The sequence below is a fragment of the Cryptomeria japonica genome, chromosome 10 (genome assembly GCF_030272615.1).
Source record: "Cryptomeria japonica chromosome 10, Sugi_1.0, whole genome shotgun sequence".
In the NCBI taxonomy this organism is placed as follows: Eukaryota; Viridiplantae; Streptophyta; class Pinopsida; order Cupressales; family Cupressaceae; genus Cryptomeria; species Cryptomeria japonica.
The window spans coordinates 563,481,878-563,497,647 of record NC_081414.1 but is presented as its reverse complement, the minus strand read 5'-3'; the positions used below and the strand labels follow the sequence as shown (position 1 = coordinate 563,497,647).

The 15,770-nt window shown below is 33.1% G+C and overlaps 1 protein-coding gene across 1 annotated transcript; it reads left to right on the top strand.

The window, feature by feature from the left end:
* The first annotated feature begins 1,062 nt into the window (after positions 1–1,062).
* LOC131859070 (uncharacterized) lies at positions 1,063–1,461 on the top strand. The gene has a single exon (XM_059212593.1). The coding sequence runs from the start codon at positions 1,063–1,065 to the stop codon at positions 1,459–1,461; it is 399 nt and encodes a 132-aa protein (XP_059068576.1).
* The last annotated feature ends 14,309 nt before the right edge of the window (positions 1,462–15,770 follow it).

Sequence of the window (15,770 nt, the reverse complement as noted above, 5' to 3'; positions counted from 1 at the left end):
GGAAGATTGGAAATGAAAGTAGGGCCAAGTTCTGGCAAGACTCATGGGATGGGGAAACACCGATATCAAAATGCTTCGACGATCAAGACTGGGTCAACACCATCGAATCTACTATAGGTACGTAGGTTGCCGGTTATTTTGAGGGTGTTGAGCACCATGGCATGAGGTCCTGGAAATGGGTAGCTATCGGCAACCTAGAGCTATGTAAGAAACTCGAAGAGCTATTGAGTAATAGATCAATCTTAGCATCAAATGAAGAAGATAGCGTATTCTAGTGTGCAGCAAAGTCAGGGGAGTACAATGTTAAGTTGGGCTATGAATTTCAAAGGCATAGAGCTATCAACCCGAATTAGCCTAGAAAGTTGTGCTGGAATAGGTGGGTTTTGCCAAAAGCAAGGGCTTTCCTATGGATAGCTCTGAATGGGAGGATACTCACTGGTGATAGGCTAAAAAACATAGGTATTCAAGGACCAAGTTGGTGCATGTTATGCAACTCTGGGGAAGAAACAGTGGATCATTTACTCTTCAATTGTAAGTTTTCTCGTAGGTGTTGGGATTGTTCCTAAGTATGGTTAACCTATATACAGCTAGAAGTGCGTCTCTAAAATAATTCCTTGTCGCATGGCCATCATTTAGTCAGACAAAGTGGGGCGCCATGTGGCTGATCGGCCCAACAATGATTGTTTGGACTATCTGGAAAGAAAGAAGCAAATGAATATTCAAAGAGGCGTCTAGACTAGTGGAATTAGTCATCCGCAATCTCAAGGCAGACATAGAAGAAGTCATTTGTGGTAAGTCAAGGCAGACATAGAAGAAGTCATTTGTGGTAAGTCACAGAATGTCAGGAAATTCAAATTCAATGATTGGGACTTGGAAATGGAAAGGAAATGGTCCTTCAAAAATGCTATATTCCACTATCCCAAGAAGAGAATCAAATGGAAAGAAGTCAGATGGGAGAAGCCTCATAATAATTGGGTAAAACTCAACTTTGATGGGGCCTGTAGAGGCAATCCTGGGTAGGCTGGCTATGGAGCAGTCATTCGGAATGAGGATGGGATTATTATGTTTGGTACGTACGGAAATATTGGTTGTGCTACAAATAATGAAGCAGAAATAAGAGCCCTTGAGGCCGGGTTATTACTTTGCAAACAGAAAGGTTTATCAAATGTACAGATTGAGGGTGATTCTCAAATAATTATAAATGGGGTGACTGCCACTAGACTACTAAATTGGAAACTAGCTAAATGGCTGCCTCGCATTCAGTCTCTACTCCAAGCAATCAATCCATATGAAAGATCTCACATACATAGGGAAGGTAATCGAGTGGCAGACCTGCTTGCTAATCTCAGAGTCAATTCAGATTCTGCAGAAGTGTCAATGGATCCCAAGACATTGAGTTTGGAGATTACAGACTTGTGTAGAAAGGACATATTGATAAGGAAATGTGACAGGGTTGGATGATGGACCTTGCAACTAGGCCTGCGAACGTAGGATAGGTGGTAGAAGTCTTGCACACCTTGTACAGGTTGGTTCCTAAAAATTGCAATGTCAGCGGTCTGAGCTACGATGGACAGAAGTGACTGTATGGTAAATTCTTGCAGTTTGCGGGATCTCGGTTGATTAGGCATGTAGAATCTTCTAGAGTTCTGATAGCCTTTTTACTAGCCTTCTGTAAGGTCAGGTTGTATGGTGAGTAAGGTGCTTTGTTGGGTCACACACCTCAGATAGTGCACGAGCTGGGTTGTGTCCTTATCTATGGCATACTTTGGCAACATCGGGTGCATGAACTGTGAAGAAACACTGGACGTACAGCTTCGCAGCTTGTTTGTCACAGAAGAGTATGTTTATGATGCGGTAAAAGGGCTTGTGGGGATCACACTTAACTTTGACCACCACTGGTGTGATGCCACGGTTTATGAAGTTGTGCTTATGCCCTTGGTGGACATCATTGAAAGTAGGGAAAAATCCATGGAGATGTTGTGCGGTTTCATCAAGCTAGTCAATGGAAATAACATCGCTAATTCCATTCTAAGCCTGGCGGAGAACGAATGGATCAGCATACTTAAAACCTACTTCCAGTCGAGTGTCTTTCTGCCCTTGAACTCAGAAGATGAAGAGGAGGAGAGCAAAAATGATGGAAGCGATGAGTCAGATGACAGTGAAAAATGTTGGGCAGAGCACAGACGCATAGAAAAGGAAGAGCTGAAGGAGCTGATGAGAACATTCGGGGAGAATGCTTGGGAAGTATTTAGGTGTACTGTGCAGAACAGGAACATGGCCCCATTTTGCAAAGTAACAAGCTCAGAGACATGGTGGTTCTCGGCTGGAGCTACTGAAAATGTAATCAATATTGGAGAGTTTGTTGGGGTCATCATGCAAACCCTCAATGGTGGTCCATAATATGTAAAGACCAAGTTTGGTGCTAGTCATTGGTGGGTGGGTTTAAAACTGTGGTCTGTTGTACAATGGGACAGGTAGGTAGTAGTATCAACTACAGGTAGTAGTATCGTCTGAGGTCTTGCTAACAGTCAGTGAAGGCTTTTTTTGTAAAACCATTTTTAATTAATACAAGGGCGCTATCCCCATACTAATAGCTCTTATCTTAAAAAAAAAAATAGGGTTAGGGTTAGGGTTATAATAATAATTAGGGTTAGGGTTAGGGTTATAATAATAATTAGGATTAAGGTTATAATTAGGATTATAATTAGGGTTAGTCTTAGTGATTATCATTAGGGTAAGGTTTAAAGATTATAAATAGTGATTATAATTAAAATTAAGGTTAGGGATAGGGTTAGGGTTAGGGTTAGGGTTAAGATTGCAATCAAAGATAGTATGTGATGATAGCTATAAGAGTTAGGGTTTGGGTCAAGATTAGGGTTGTTAGGGTTAGGGTTAGGTTTTGGGTTAGATATAAAGTTAGGTTTAGGGTCATTATCAGGTTAGGGTCTATATTAGAGGGAGTTATAGTATTATAGATAAAATAATAGTTATAATTGGTTTTAGTACCGATTAGAGTTATTATTATACGATAATGCTTGGGGTAAGGGTTTAGGTTCAATTAGAATCAATATTAGGGTTAGGGATAGGGTTTAATTAGGATTAGGGTTAGCATTACAACTAAATTAAGGTTAGAGTTAGTGTTCATTCAAAATAGGATTTAAATAGTAATTATGGTTAAGGTTAATTTTAGGGTTAGGATTATGGTTAGGGTTAAGGTTTACTGTTAAGGAACTTAAGTTCATGGTTAGGGTTTAGTGTTAGGGTTACAATTATGTTTAGGGTTTACATCAAAGTTAGGGTTAGAATTAGGGTTAAGGGTTAAGGTTATAGTTAATTAGAGTGAGGGTTTGATTGTGGAAAGGGTTTGATTATATTTAGGGTTGGGATTAGAGGTCAATTAGGTCTATGATTCAATTACATTAGGGCTAGGTTTAAATTAGGATTACGGTTAGTGTTTAATTATGGTTAGATTCGGGTTCAAGTTGTAGTTAGGGCTTAATTCTAGGGCTATAATTAAGTTTAGGGTTACACTATGTTTAGGTTTTAATAATGGTAATATTAGGCTATTGGTAGGGTTAAATTAGGTATAGATTAGGGATATTGTGAAGGTCAAGGTTTAATTATGACATGGATTGAATTATAGTTAGCGTTAGTATTATATTTCAATTTGGCTTAGAATTAGGGTTATTATTCTATTACATTAGGGTTAGGGTTAAATTATGATTAGAGTTCAATTAGGTTATGATTTTGGGGTCAAATTGAATTAGAATTAGGTTTCAAACCAATATATGCATATTATATGGTTTTCTAATGGAGTTCCAGATTAGGTTTTTGGTTAGAGATATAGTTAGATTTAGGGTTATTATTAGGTTAGGATTAAGGTTAGGATTAGGGTTAAGATTGTAGTTAGAGATATTATTAGAGATAGAATAATAATTATGATGTTTTTGTTCAAGATTGAGGTTAGGGTTACTATTACGATTAGGTTTAGGGTTTAGGGTTAGGGTTAGAATTATTGGTAGGGTTAGGGTTTGCATCATGGTTAGGGTTAGGTTTAGGGATAGGGGTATGGTTAGGGTTAGGGTTTAGTGTTAGGGTTATCATTATGGTTAGGGTTTATATCAAGGTTAGGGTTAGGGGTGGATTATGATTAGGGCTTACATCATGATTATGGTTAGGATAAATATTTTAGCGAGTATTATTGGTAGCTTTAGGGTTTACATCATGGGTAGGATTAGGGGTAAGATTAGGGTAATGGTTAGGGTTTAGGGTTATGGTTAAGATAATGGTTAAGGTTAGGGTTTAATATTATGGATAGGGTTAGGTTTTTGGTTAGGGATAGGGTTTAGTGAAAAGAGTAGGATTATGGTTAGGGTTAGGATTATGATTATGGTTAAGGTGCACATCATGATTAGGGTTAGCGTAAGGGTTATGGTTGGTATAAGGATTATGATAAAATAGTAGCTATGATAACTTTTAGTGAAGGATTGGGGTTAGGGTTAGATTAATGGTTACAGTTTATACCATGGTTAGGGTTATGGCTAGAATTGTGTTTGTGGTTATGGTTATGGTTATGGTTATGGTTATGGTTATGGTTATGGTTATGGTCATGGTTATGATTATGGTCATGGTTATGGTTATGGTCATGGTTATGGTTATGGCGATGGTTATGGTTATGGTTTTGGTTATGGTTATGGTTATGGTTATGGTTATGGTTATGGTTATGGTTATGGTTATGGTTATGGTTATGGTTATGGTTATGGTTATGGTTATGGTTATGGTTATGGTTATGGTTATGGTTAATGGTCATGGTCATGGTCATGGTCATGGTCATGGTCATGGTCATGGTCATGGTCATGGTCATGGTCATGGTCATGGTCATGGTCATGGTCATGGTCATGGTCATGGTCATGGTCATGGTCATGGTCATGGTTATGGTTATGGCTATGGTTATGGTTATGGTTATGGTTATGGTTATGGTTATGGTTATGGTTATGGTTATGGTTATGGTTATTGTCATGGTCATGGTCATGGTTACGGTTATGGTTATGGTTAGCATTTAATATAATTGTTAGAATTATATTGTTAGGTTCATGGTTAAGATTATGCTTATGGTTTACGTCATGGTTATTGTCAGAGTTAAGATTATGTTTATGATAGAATCATAGTTCTTATAAGCTCTAGCTAAGGATTAGGGTTAGGTTGTTGTTAGGGTTAGGATTGTAGTTAGTGTTAGGGTTTAAATATAGCTCAAGTTATAGCTTAATTAGAATTACGATTCAAGCAAATTTTTGGTTATGGCTACATTAAAACTTAGGGTTAAGGTTAGGCTAGAATTAGGGTTACTATTGTACTAGAATGATTGGATTCATTTATATTTAGATTAGGAGAATAATAATTATGGTTAAGGTTAGGGTTAGGGTTTGAGATAGGGGTAGAATAAGGGTTGGGGATAGAATTATTATTAGGGCTAGGGTTTGGATCATCATTAGAATTAGAATTAGAGTCAAGGTTTGGGATAGGGATAGGACCTTGGTATTAAAGATAGAACCCCAAGTTTAGTGAGTCGCATATTTTTAAATTTACAATGTGTTTTAAGTAATTTGAAATGGATATAATAGTTTAAGAAAATACAAAACCAAAAATAAATTTAAAATTATAATAAATCTATTAAAATAGATTTTCATTTTTAAACCCAAAAACATGAAATTTTACAAAATAGTATATACTATAATTTATATACTATGACTAATATGGTGGTAATTGCATAGATTGAGCTCAAACATTCTAAGCATTGGTACTACACAAGTGGTAAAATTTACTAAAATCATGAAAGAATCTTAGTCAACCTTTCTATCTATCCATGGTACTACACAAGTGGTAAAATTTATAAGCATTGTATAATTCATTTGGATCTCTTATAAGAGCAAATTTTGAATGCATTGTAAAAATATTAATTGGCATTGATTTTCTATTGTTAATCTATATGAGATAGACATATTTATTGACAAGAATATTGAACACCAAGAATATAGTGTCCTCTTCAAAATTATACAAAATTTAAATGTCCAACTTTACAATATTTAAATTAGCACATTGTATTCATAGATTCAATTGGAACCATTATTAATATGATTTACAATTAATTTATATTAAATATATGAAATAAAATCTTGATAACACAAAATAGATAATAATCTACTTGAAACACCATCATTAATTTGATTTCTACGCTTATTAAAGGAATAATATTATTTTAGTGTCATTTATTTTGTGCATTATTAATATCTATTCACTCCTTCCTTGTCTATAACTCCATCTTTATGGTATTTTATTTGGCTTCATATAATATACTTAAAACACATATGTAAAAGCGAGATAACTATAAATTTTAAAAACATCTAACACACTTACATCTCAATTTTTTTATATGCAAGCTATAATAGTATTCAAATAAGGTTAGGGTTTAAGGATAAAGCATGGTGTGAAGATTAGGATTACATAATAAAGCTTGATTTTAAAGTCAAAGTTAAGGTTTAATTAGGGTTATGATTAAGATAAGGATTAAATTAGGACAAGAATTGGATAAGGGTTAGGGTTCATATTAATGTTAGATTGAGGTTGAAATTGTAGGTTGGATCTATTTCTATGGTTAGAGTTAACTTTAGGGTTAGGTTAGGGTTAGCATTCAATTAGAGGGATTAGAGTTAAGAGTTAAGGTTATATTTAATTAGAGTTAGGCTTCAAATATGACTAGGATTTGAATATGATAAGGGTTAGATTAAGATAAGAGTTCAATTACGATTAACATAAAAATTCTTATTGATCTTTCTAAACTAAAATTTAAAAATTGTATATTATTTTTAACATATTTGTTTAACTCCTAATTAATAGAATATAAATAGAAAAATCACATCTATATGATAAATTAGAAACTTTTAATAATAAATACATTATAATATAATCTAACTTGCATGATCAATGTAGCCAAAGCTATCATATTGGAATGATTAAAAATTAAAAATTATATATTGTTTTTGAAATATTTGTGTAACTTAGTAAATAGAATATAAATAGAAAAATCACATCTATATGATAAATAAGAAACTTTTAATAATAAACATTTTTATATATTAAATATTTTTTAATATTTTTGTAAGCATCTAATTTGATTTTTTGAATATAGAAACATTATATTTTTTATGATTGAAATTTAAAAAACATGAAAAATTCTTTTTGATCTTTCTAAATTGAAAATAATAAATTGTATATTATTTTTGAAATATTTGTGTAGGCATGTAATTGTATTTTTTATTTTTTTAATTTAGAAACCTTTTATTTTTATCTTTCCTTCCTTTTATTGTCAAAATATTTGTTCTATTTTTATTATTTCTATTCTTAACTTTTCTAGAGAAAAATAATTGGCAAAAAACAACATCCTATGTAGGCATATCAATATCTTAACAGAAATATTTAAAGTCATGTTTTATCACTATATGCAAATGAAAAATTGTTGATATCAAATTTGAAACTAACCATTCTAATACACTATTTTTTATAACATTTTATTTAAATGAAATGTTTCTCTTGTTCAATATGCATATAATTGATATAATAAAGAATGAAATTAATATATAATTGTAAAATTAATTAAATAGATAATCAAAATATATTATTTCTATCATCTTTACTTAATTCTAAAACATAATTCTAAATGTTAAAATCTAAACCAATGATTGGAAAGTGAAAAAATAAATGAAATAATAATAGAACAAAATGTAGTATTATCTCACAACATAAATTTTAAAATTCATTGAATTTTCTAATAAAATATTTTCAAAAAAATTGCATTATTATATTTTTGAAACTTCATTCTAATCAAAATATCCAGCAAATGGAGAGCATGCAAATTAAAATAATTACAAAGTTGTTTCAATCTTTTGTATGCTTCTATTCAACATTTTTATTAATTATAAAAATGTCAGATTCTCAAACTGGATTCAAAGATTAAACACGGAGAAATAAAACCAATAACAAAAAGGAAGAGTAAACACAGCTATTAAAGAATACTTGCAACTGGATACTGAAGCCCAAAGGGTAATTGCCCCTTCATCTTCCCTTTTTGTACTAATTTCACATGAACTATTGAAATTCAAATATTAAGAGATAAGAGGTATGTTAATTCAAAAGCTGAGATTAAGCTTGGCCCTTGCATTGCCATTTACCACTATCAGTGCATTAGCCATTCACAACACTTCCTCTTCTCCTCATGTCTTTGCTTTACAAGCCCTGCCATGGATGAAACGTTTCCTGCTATTAAAGAGCGTATGCTACTCCACAAAGGTGACAGAGAATCTTTTGAGAAGAAGGATGTGGAAGCTCTTTTCTGCTATTAAAGAGTGTATGCTACTCCACAAAGGTGACAAAGAATCTTTTAAGAAGAGGGATGTGGAAGCTCTATTGTCTTTTAGAAATGGCATTATAGTGAATCCCATGAATCTCATTCGCATCCATAAAATGAGGTTTCCACAGTTTATAAACAAGGCAATACTAACGATTATATAATGAAGAGGTCATGATTCACAATATTTTAAAATATTAATAAAAATTTCAAATGGTGATGGATCATAGATCCATACATTGAAAGAAAAAAATAACATAATCCAATTCAGATACAACTATCAACATTATAGGTTTTGAAATCTGATATCATTAAACCGTAGAGAAAATCATTTACTGCTTTTGTTCTTTATTGTTGCACGTAGAAACCATAACTGTTGCCCAAAATGGCGAAGAGCACGAGAGATGAAGCTCAATTGGTAGGGGAATACACCCCATTCTTCACCAAGTCCTGTAGTTGCATTTAAGATTTATATTCATATCCAAATCAGATTTTATGCTACATTTTAGAAGTTTGAAATGATTTTTCCTATCTTTCTATGCATTTCACATAAAATAATTCAAAGATATAAAGTTTCTGATTCATAGAGAAAAGAAAATTTGCATAGAAACTCTAGCAACAAAAATTCATACAGGATCACCCTATAATGTTTTTGGGGATTAACAGTACTTCTGCACAATTTTGCAATTCTTAGCTATGTTTAGAGAAAGCCATCCGCCACATACCTATTTCCAAAGTAGACTACTAACAATAACAATAATAATAACAATAACACGATGCCAACCTTATCAATATAACTTGTATTCTAATCTGTGTCGAGAATGCAAACAAATTACTCTCAGCATACATAGAATGCAATGAAAACAAATTATTCTCAAAAGACAATAATTTTTTTTAATTTCTTTCTTCCTTCCAATCGTTGCATGTAATCATTGCATGTAACTGCTATCTTTGACGTTACGTTTCAAATCATATCTTTGGAGGCATAGACAAGGCATGTGAATAGTTTTACATTATGGTCCACACAGCTACAAGTGGTGCTTGGTCTTCCATCATGTTTCTATTTTCTTTAATGTTTACACAGAATATTCTACTTTTATTCTATCCTTCACTCCCACTGTTGTGACTGTATAGGAACGCCTCTCAGCGTAATGACCGATAACTTAAAATAAATTTGATAGATTAAGTTAATCTACAAATGTATTGTGGTAGAGCGACCATAGATCATTGACAAAAAATTTTAAGATTTTCTATTTATAGCAATACATCATTTTTATGTGTACGATTTGTTGAATGAATGAATATGTGAGAAGATCTAGATTGAAGTAGCCTAATTTCATATCTAGAATAAGAGTGAACCTACCCAAGTCAAGGCCCATTTGAGGTAAAGTATTATTCTGTAGATTAATTATTATTTATTTAGTTTGGTTTAATAGTTAGCTTACTTAGTTTGTCTTATGATTTAGTTTAACTGCTTATTTCATATATTCATATTTCTTGAATCTTGTAGTAACAAATTGATCTGTCTCATGAAAACCAATCTATTTATCAATTATTTTTTATTATGATCATAAGTTTTTATTATTGTAACTAGTTTTTATATGTGAATGCAATTTCCTATTTTAGTTAGGTTGCATTTACCTTTAAGAAAAACTAAAAGTTGATCGATTTCTATATTTTAGCAACTTAGGCACCTCATAGTGTACATACAATACAATTCCATCTCAAGTGTAGGATGAGTTCATCTATAAGTTGTAGAGCTGACCCAATTTCCTTGAATTATAGATATAGGGAATCATAAGATGGGATACAAGTGTAATATAATGGAAGGTTACATTGAGATTGGCTTTGTTTAGTATTGGCTAACTATTGTTTCAAAGAGGTTAGATTTTGTAAGAGTTAGTTTATGATTAGATCAGTGGGTGAGTGGTAGATTGTGATGGACTAGAGCTAACTATAGGGTGATTGGCATTCTAGTAAGTGAAAGGTAGAGGTGCTAACATGTGTTGTGAAACAAGTGGATGGGTGTTGAGAGAATTAAATTGAAGGGAAAAAGAGGTTGGGACTAAGTTATATTGATTTATAGGATTTTCACATGTAACCCTAGAACTAGTGTGAGCACTATTACCAAACTATGCAATAATGGTTATGATAGTAGAAGTGAAGGCTAATTTAGGAGATGTAAACATGTGTACTAACACTTACATCCATTTTAGTTTTGTAGAGACATTGTAGAGATGTGCAAATAGTTGATAGTATAATATTTGTATCTACTATGTAAGATAGGCTATGTAAAATTTCCACACCTAACAAATCATTGATCAATAATCTCTTGAGATTATTTACGAAAAGGGCAAACTCTTTGACCAAGGGTTTCATACTCAAAGAATTGTTGGAAACTACCCAATTCCTTATTTAGATTCTAAATTTGAGCGTCAAGAACCCAAAGCGTAGAGTAGTCCGAGAATCATGGGGTAATTCTGACTTAGAGATCATTGAAAAGGTAAGAACAAAATCTAAATAAGATCATGCTCATAAATATTTTAAGGTGAATAAGTTAACAAATTTGGGCTCAACACGAGCTATTTAAAACATGGGAGGTCATAATTTGATAAATTGTTCTAATTAATATTTCATAATTAGAGCTCTGGGTCACATGAAAGTCATAAGCAAGGTTAAGTTTCAGAACACAAGTAAACTCCTAGGAAGTGATAGATAGAAGAAAGTGTTTTTAAGTTTTCTAAACTAAACACAATGTTTTTGCAAATGATAGATAAGATAAGAATAAAACCATGGAATTAATCAACCAACTAATTAAATGTAGTAGGTTATGTATGTAAATCAAAAAGCATGCATGTATAAGCTAAGTTGGGTTCATAAAATGATATATGGGAGAATATTTTACAAGCAATGAGAACAGAAGAAGGACCAACTTTTGTTACTTAAAATGCGCACTTCGACATACGTACTATAAATTTTATTCAAGGCAATCAGACTTATGACTTAAGTGAGGTCTGAGTTTTTGATTTCCTGTAAGGGATTAGCATACTTCTCTACCCACAAGCCACAAGCTAAGATAACACTAAATAAGACTCTTCTAGGACTACTTAAACACTATCGTTTTCACTTGCCACTCTCATTATGCTTGTTATGAGCGAGCGGGCACCTTTTAAAGACCAATCCCACCGCCTTTTCATGAACAAGGGTATAATAAAGTTTGAAATTCACCAATCAAAATATGACATGTGGAATAACTCTTTCCTAGATGAGATGTCCACTATGAGGGTGGACCCCAATATATCATGAATGAGGAAAGATTAATGGACAAACATGTGGCACCACTACATGTGGAGCACTGCTTTACAGCTGAAAGAAGACATGACAAGAATCTTTTTGATCACGGGAAGTATAACCTGTGGTTACATTGTGGTGGTAACCTTACCCCATTTTATCATGGTGTGGTCCATGTTAGTCTTTTTATGCAAAGTGATTGATAACTTTGATGAGTGACATACCCACTAATTAGTCACTATCGACCATGCCATGAACACATTGAGGGCAGTTCATGTCATCATGTGGGTCGTTTAATGAGCAAGGGTGTACAGGTGGGTTTGACTTTTTCTATATGATTCGTAATGTTTTTGTCTTACATGGTCTGTGTATTCCTCTAGATGCAGATCCTGGATATCCATTTTCTAATCAATAAGTTTTAGTATGTACCCATATAGGATATTGATTATTATACAGATGCCTGATCCATGCTCTGTAAGTCCAATGTTGGAACATCGAGTTTTTACCATATGGGCCATAATGCTGATAAATATATATATATATATATATATATATATAGATCAAATTATCCTAAAAAGAACCAAATGTTAGTTTCCATAAGACTCCTATATATCTAGAATAATTGAAATGAAGATTCTTATAAGGATATGGTCCTTGAAACAAATCTGAAATGAGATCAATTCCTTTCTCCTGTTGTAGCCATCATTCTAGTCTTTGGATATGAGGATTCAAGAATTGAATAGGTATTTGGAACTGAATTTATGGAAGTAGATATTGTTTAACCTATTCATCTACAGGTTCCATTCTTGCAAATATTTGAATGAAACCACTTTGATTCCAAATCTCTGAAGAAATAGATGCAAGTGAAAATGTTTGGGCAGGCATCCTGAAAGAAAAAACTCCACAGAGTAAAGAAGAAATTGACAGGTATGTTTCTGGCAGTTTTAAAGGCAATGAATTGAATTATCACATTACTCATAAAGAAATCCTTGTTATGATAAATTATTTGAAATCATTTTATATATTTTCTACTGACAAAAAAATTGTGATTAGAAGTGATCTACAAAATCTAAAGGGATTTTTTAAGAAGGAATCCAAGGACAAAGTGATTTGAATTCATCTATTAAGATGGACTCAATTTATTAATACTTTTGACTTTGAAATTAAACATTTACCAGGAAACAAGAATGTGTTTGCAAATTTTCTCTCTAGATAAGGACATCAACAAAATGAAAATATTTGAGTAATGTGGATCAAAGAAGAACGATGGTTTGAAGAAAATTGTCTTGAGTTTAGTAGCAATCTCTTTAATCGAAGAGATAGGCATAATTTTGATTTAGCAAATGACTATCTCTTTAACAGATATAAAATGATTCATGCTAAACAAATGTTAACAACACCAAGGATTTGGAACCAAAGTGGTTTCATTCAAATATCTGCAAGAATGGAACTTGTAGATGATCAGGTTAAACAATATCTACTTCTTCCTGAAATTCAATTCCAGATACCTATTCAATTCTTGAATCCTCATATTCAGAGACTAGAATGATGCCTACAATAGGAGAAAGGAATTGATCTCATTTGAGATATGTTTCAAGGACCATATCCTTATGAGAATCTTCATTTCAATTATTATGGATATCCAGGAGTCTTATGGAAACTAACATTTGGTTCTTTTCAAGATAATTTGATCAATAGATATGTTTGCCAGCATTATGGCCCATATGGTGAAAACTCGATCTTCCAATATTGAACTTACAAAGCACAAATCAAGCATCTATATAATAATCAACATCTTATATGGTTACATACTAAAACTTACCAATTAGAACATGGAGATCCAAGAGCTGCAGCTAGAGGAATACACGGACCATGTAAGACAAAAACATTGTGAATCATGTGGAAAGAGACAGACCCACCTATACAACCTTGCTCATTAAACAACCCACATGATGACATGAACTACCCTCAATGTGTTCATGGCATGGCCGACAATGACTAATGAGTGGGTCTATCACTCATCAAAGTTATCAGTCACTTTGCATAAAAATACTGACGTGGGCCATGTACACCATGGTAAAAAGGGATAAAGTTACCATCACAATGTAACCATGGGTTATAATTCCCGTGATGAAAAAGATTCCTATCATATCTACTTTCAGCTATAAATAAGTGCTCCACATATAGCAGTCCCACATGTTTATCCCCTAATATTTCCTTGCTCATGAGATATTGGGGTCCACCCTCTTAGTGGGCATCTCATCTAGGAAAGAGATGTTTTGTGTGTCATGTTTTTATTGGCATATTTCAAACTTCATTATACCCTTGTTCATGAAAAGGCAGTAGGATTGGTCTATAAAATGTGCTCGCTCGCTCATAACAAGCATAATGAGAGTGGCAAGTGAAAACGTCAGTGTCTAAGTAGTCCTAGAAGAGTTTTAGTTAGAGTTGTCTTAGCTTATGGTTTGTGGGTAGAGAAGTATGTTACTTAGACCTCGCTTAAGTCACAAGTCTGACTATCCTGAATAAACTATATAGACTATATATTGAAGCATGTGATTAAAGTAACAAAAGTTGGTCCTTCTTCTATTCTCACGACTTGTAAAATATAGTTTAACATAGTTCAATCCTCCTCCCATGCAACATTAGAGGGGTATGAATGGGCTTGGCTACTATCCTCAAAGAAGAGCCAATCTATCCTAGATCCACAGATCCACACTTCTTTGTTTATGTGTAAGTCATGGGGATTGTTTGAGAGTGTGCAATTAACTATGTTAAAGATGACTAAATTAAACAAGTTTAATAGAATTCATAAGATACATAACAAAAAATAGAAAAATAAAACATATCTAGGAAAGAGATACACAAAGGAACATAATGTTCAAATCTAAAGCTAACCATGGGGGACTATAGTGTTGGGCGCTAGTGTCCAAGTGTGGTGTAGATAAGAATAGAGATTAAGAATATAACTAGTAGGGGTATGGACACCTATTACTGAAATTTGAGATGGAAAGGGTAGAACTAAAGTGTTGGACATTAGTGTCCTTAGGTTTTTCATAATTCAAATTCTAATGATTTTTGTTGTGTCCATTATGTCTGTCTATAATCCTTTGGATATACACCCGTTCACATGAAAGAGGGAAAAAGGTTGTGTTGTATAAGGGATTGCCTTGGCCAAATCCCATGTTGGTGTTCACAACTCCACAATAGCAATGATGATGATGATAAAGAGTGTGTAATCCAAGAAAGTAGAGATAACAAATAACGTAAATGATAAAGATGTGGGAAAGAGTTCCTGGACTAACACATGCATTAACCTAGGTCAATTATTCTCTCATACAAATTATAAGAGCTTGGCTATTATCCTCACAGAAGAGCCTACATGTCCCGGATGTACACTCTCTATTTGTGTATATGTGAAAGGGATTGGTTGCAAATTGTGTGCAATGAATTATGCTAAATATGACTAAATTTAACAAGTTTAAATGAATGCATAAGATACAAAATAGAAAGATAGAAAAAGAAGGTAGATTTGGGATATAAATACAAAGAGGAACTTGGTGCTGAAATCTAGAGTTGACCGAGAAGGACTATAGTGTTGGGCACTAGTGTCCAAGTGTAGTGCACACAAGAATAAAGATATAGAATAGAACTAATAGGGGTTCAAACAACTTTCATTGAAATTTGAGATGGAAGTGGGAGGACTAAAGTGTTGGGTGATAGCATCCATAAGGTTTTTGAAATTCAAATTTTGATGATGTTTTTTGCAATCCACTATGTTTGTTTGTACCATTGTTGTAGTCTAAATCCTTTGGATATTCTCTTGTACACATGGAAGAGGGGAAAAGGTTATGTTGTATACGGTATTTCCTTGGTTTATGTTGTATATGGGATTGTATTCATCAAACACTAAGTTTACGTTCACACTCCACAAAAATGGTGGTGATGATGATGATGATAAAGACTATGTATTCCATGGAAGCAAAGGCAAAACAAATAACACAGATGGTAAGGATGTGGGAAAGGAAATATTGGACTAACATATGCATTAACTTAGGTCAATATTTCTCCCATGAAA

Bases quoted from the DNA above. Each gene is read 5' to 3' on its own strand.
- LOC131859070 (XM_059212593.1), top strand. From the start codon at position 1,063: ATGTTTGGTACGTACGGAAATATTGGTTGTGCTACAAATAATGAAGCA.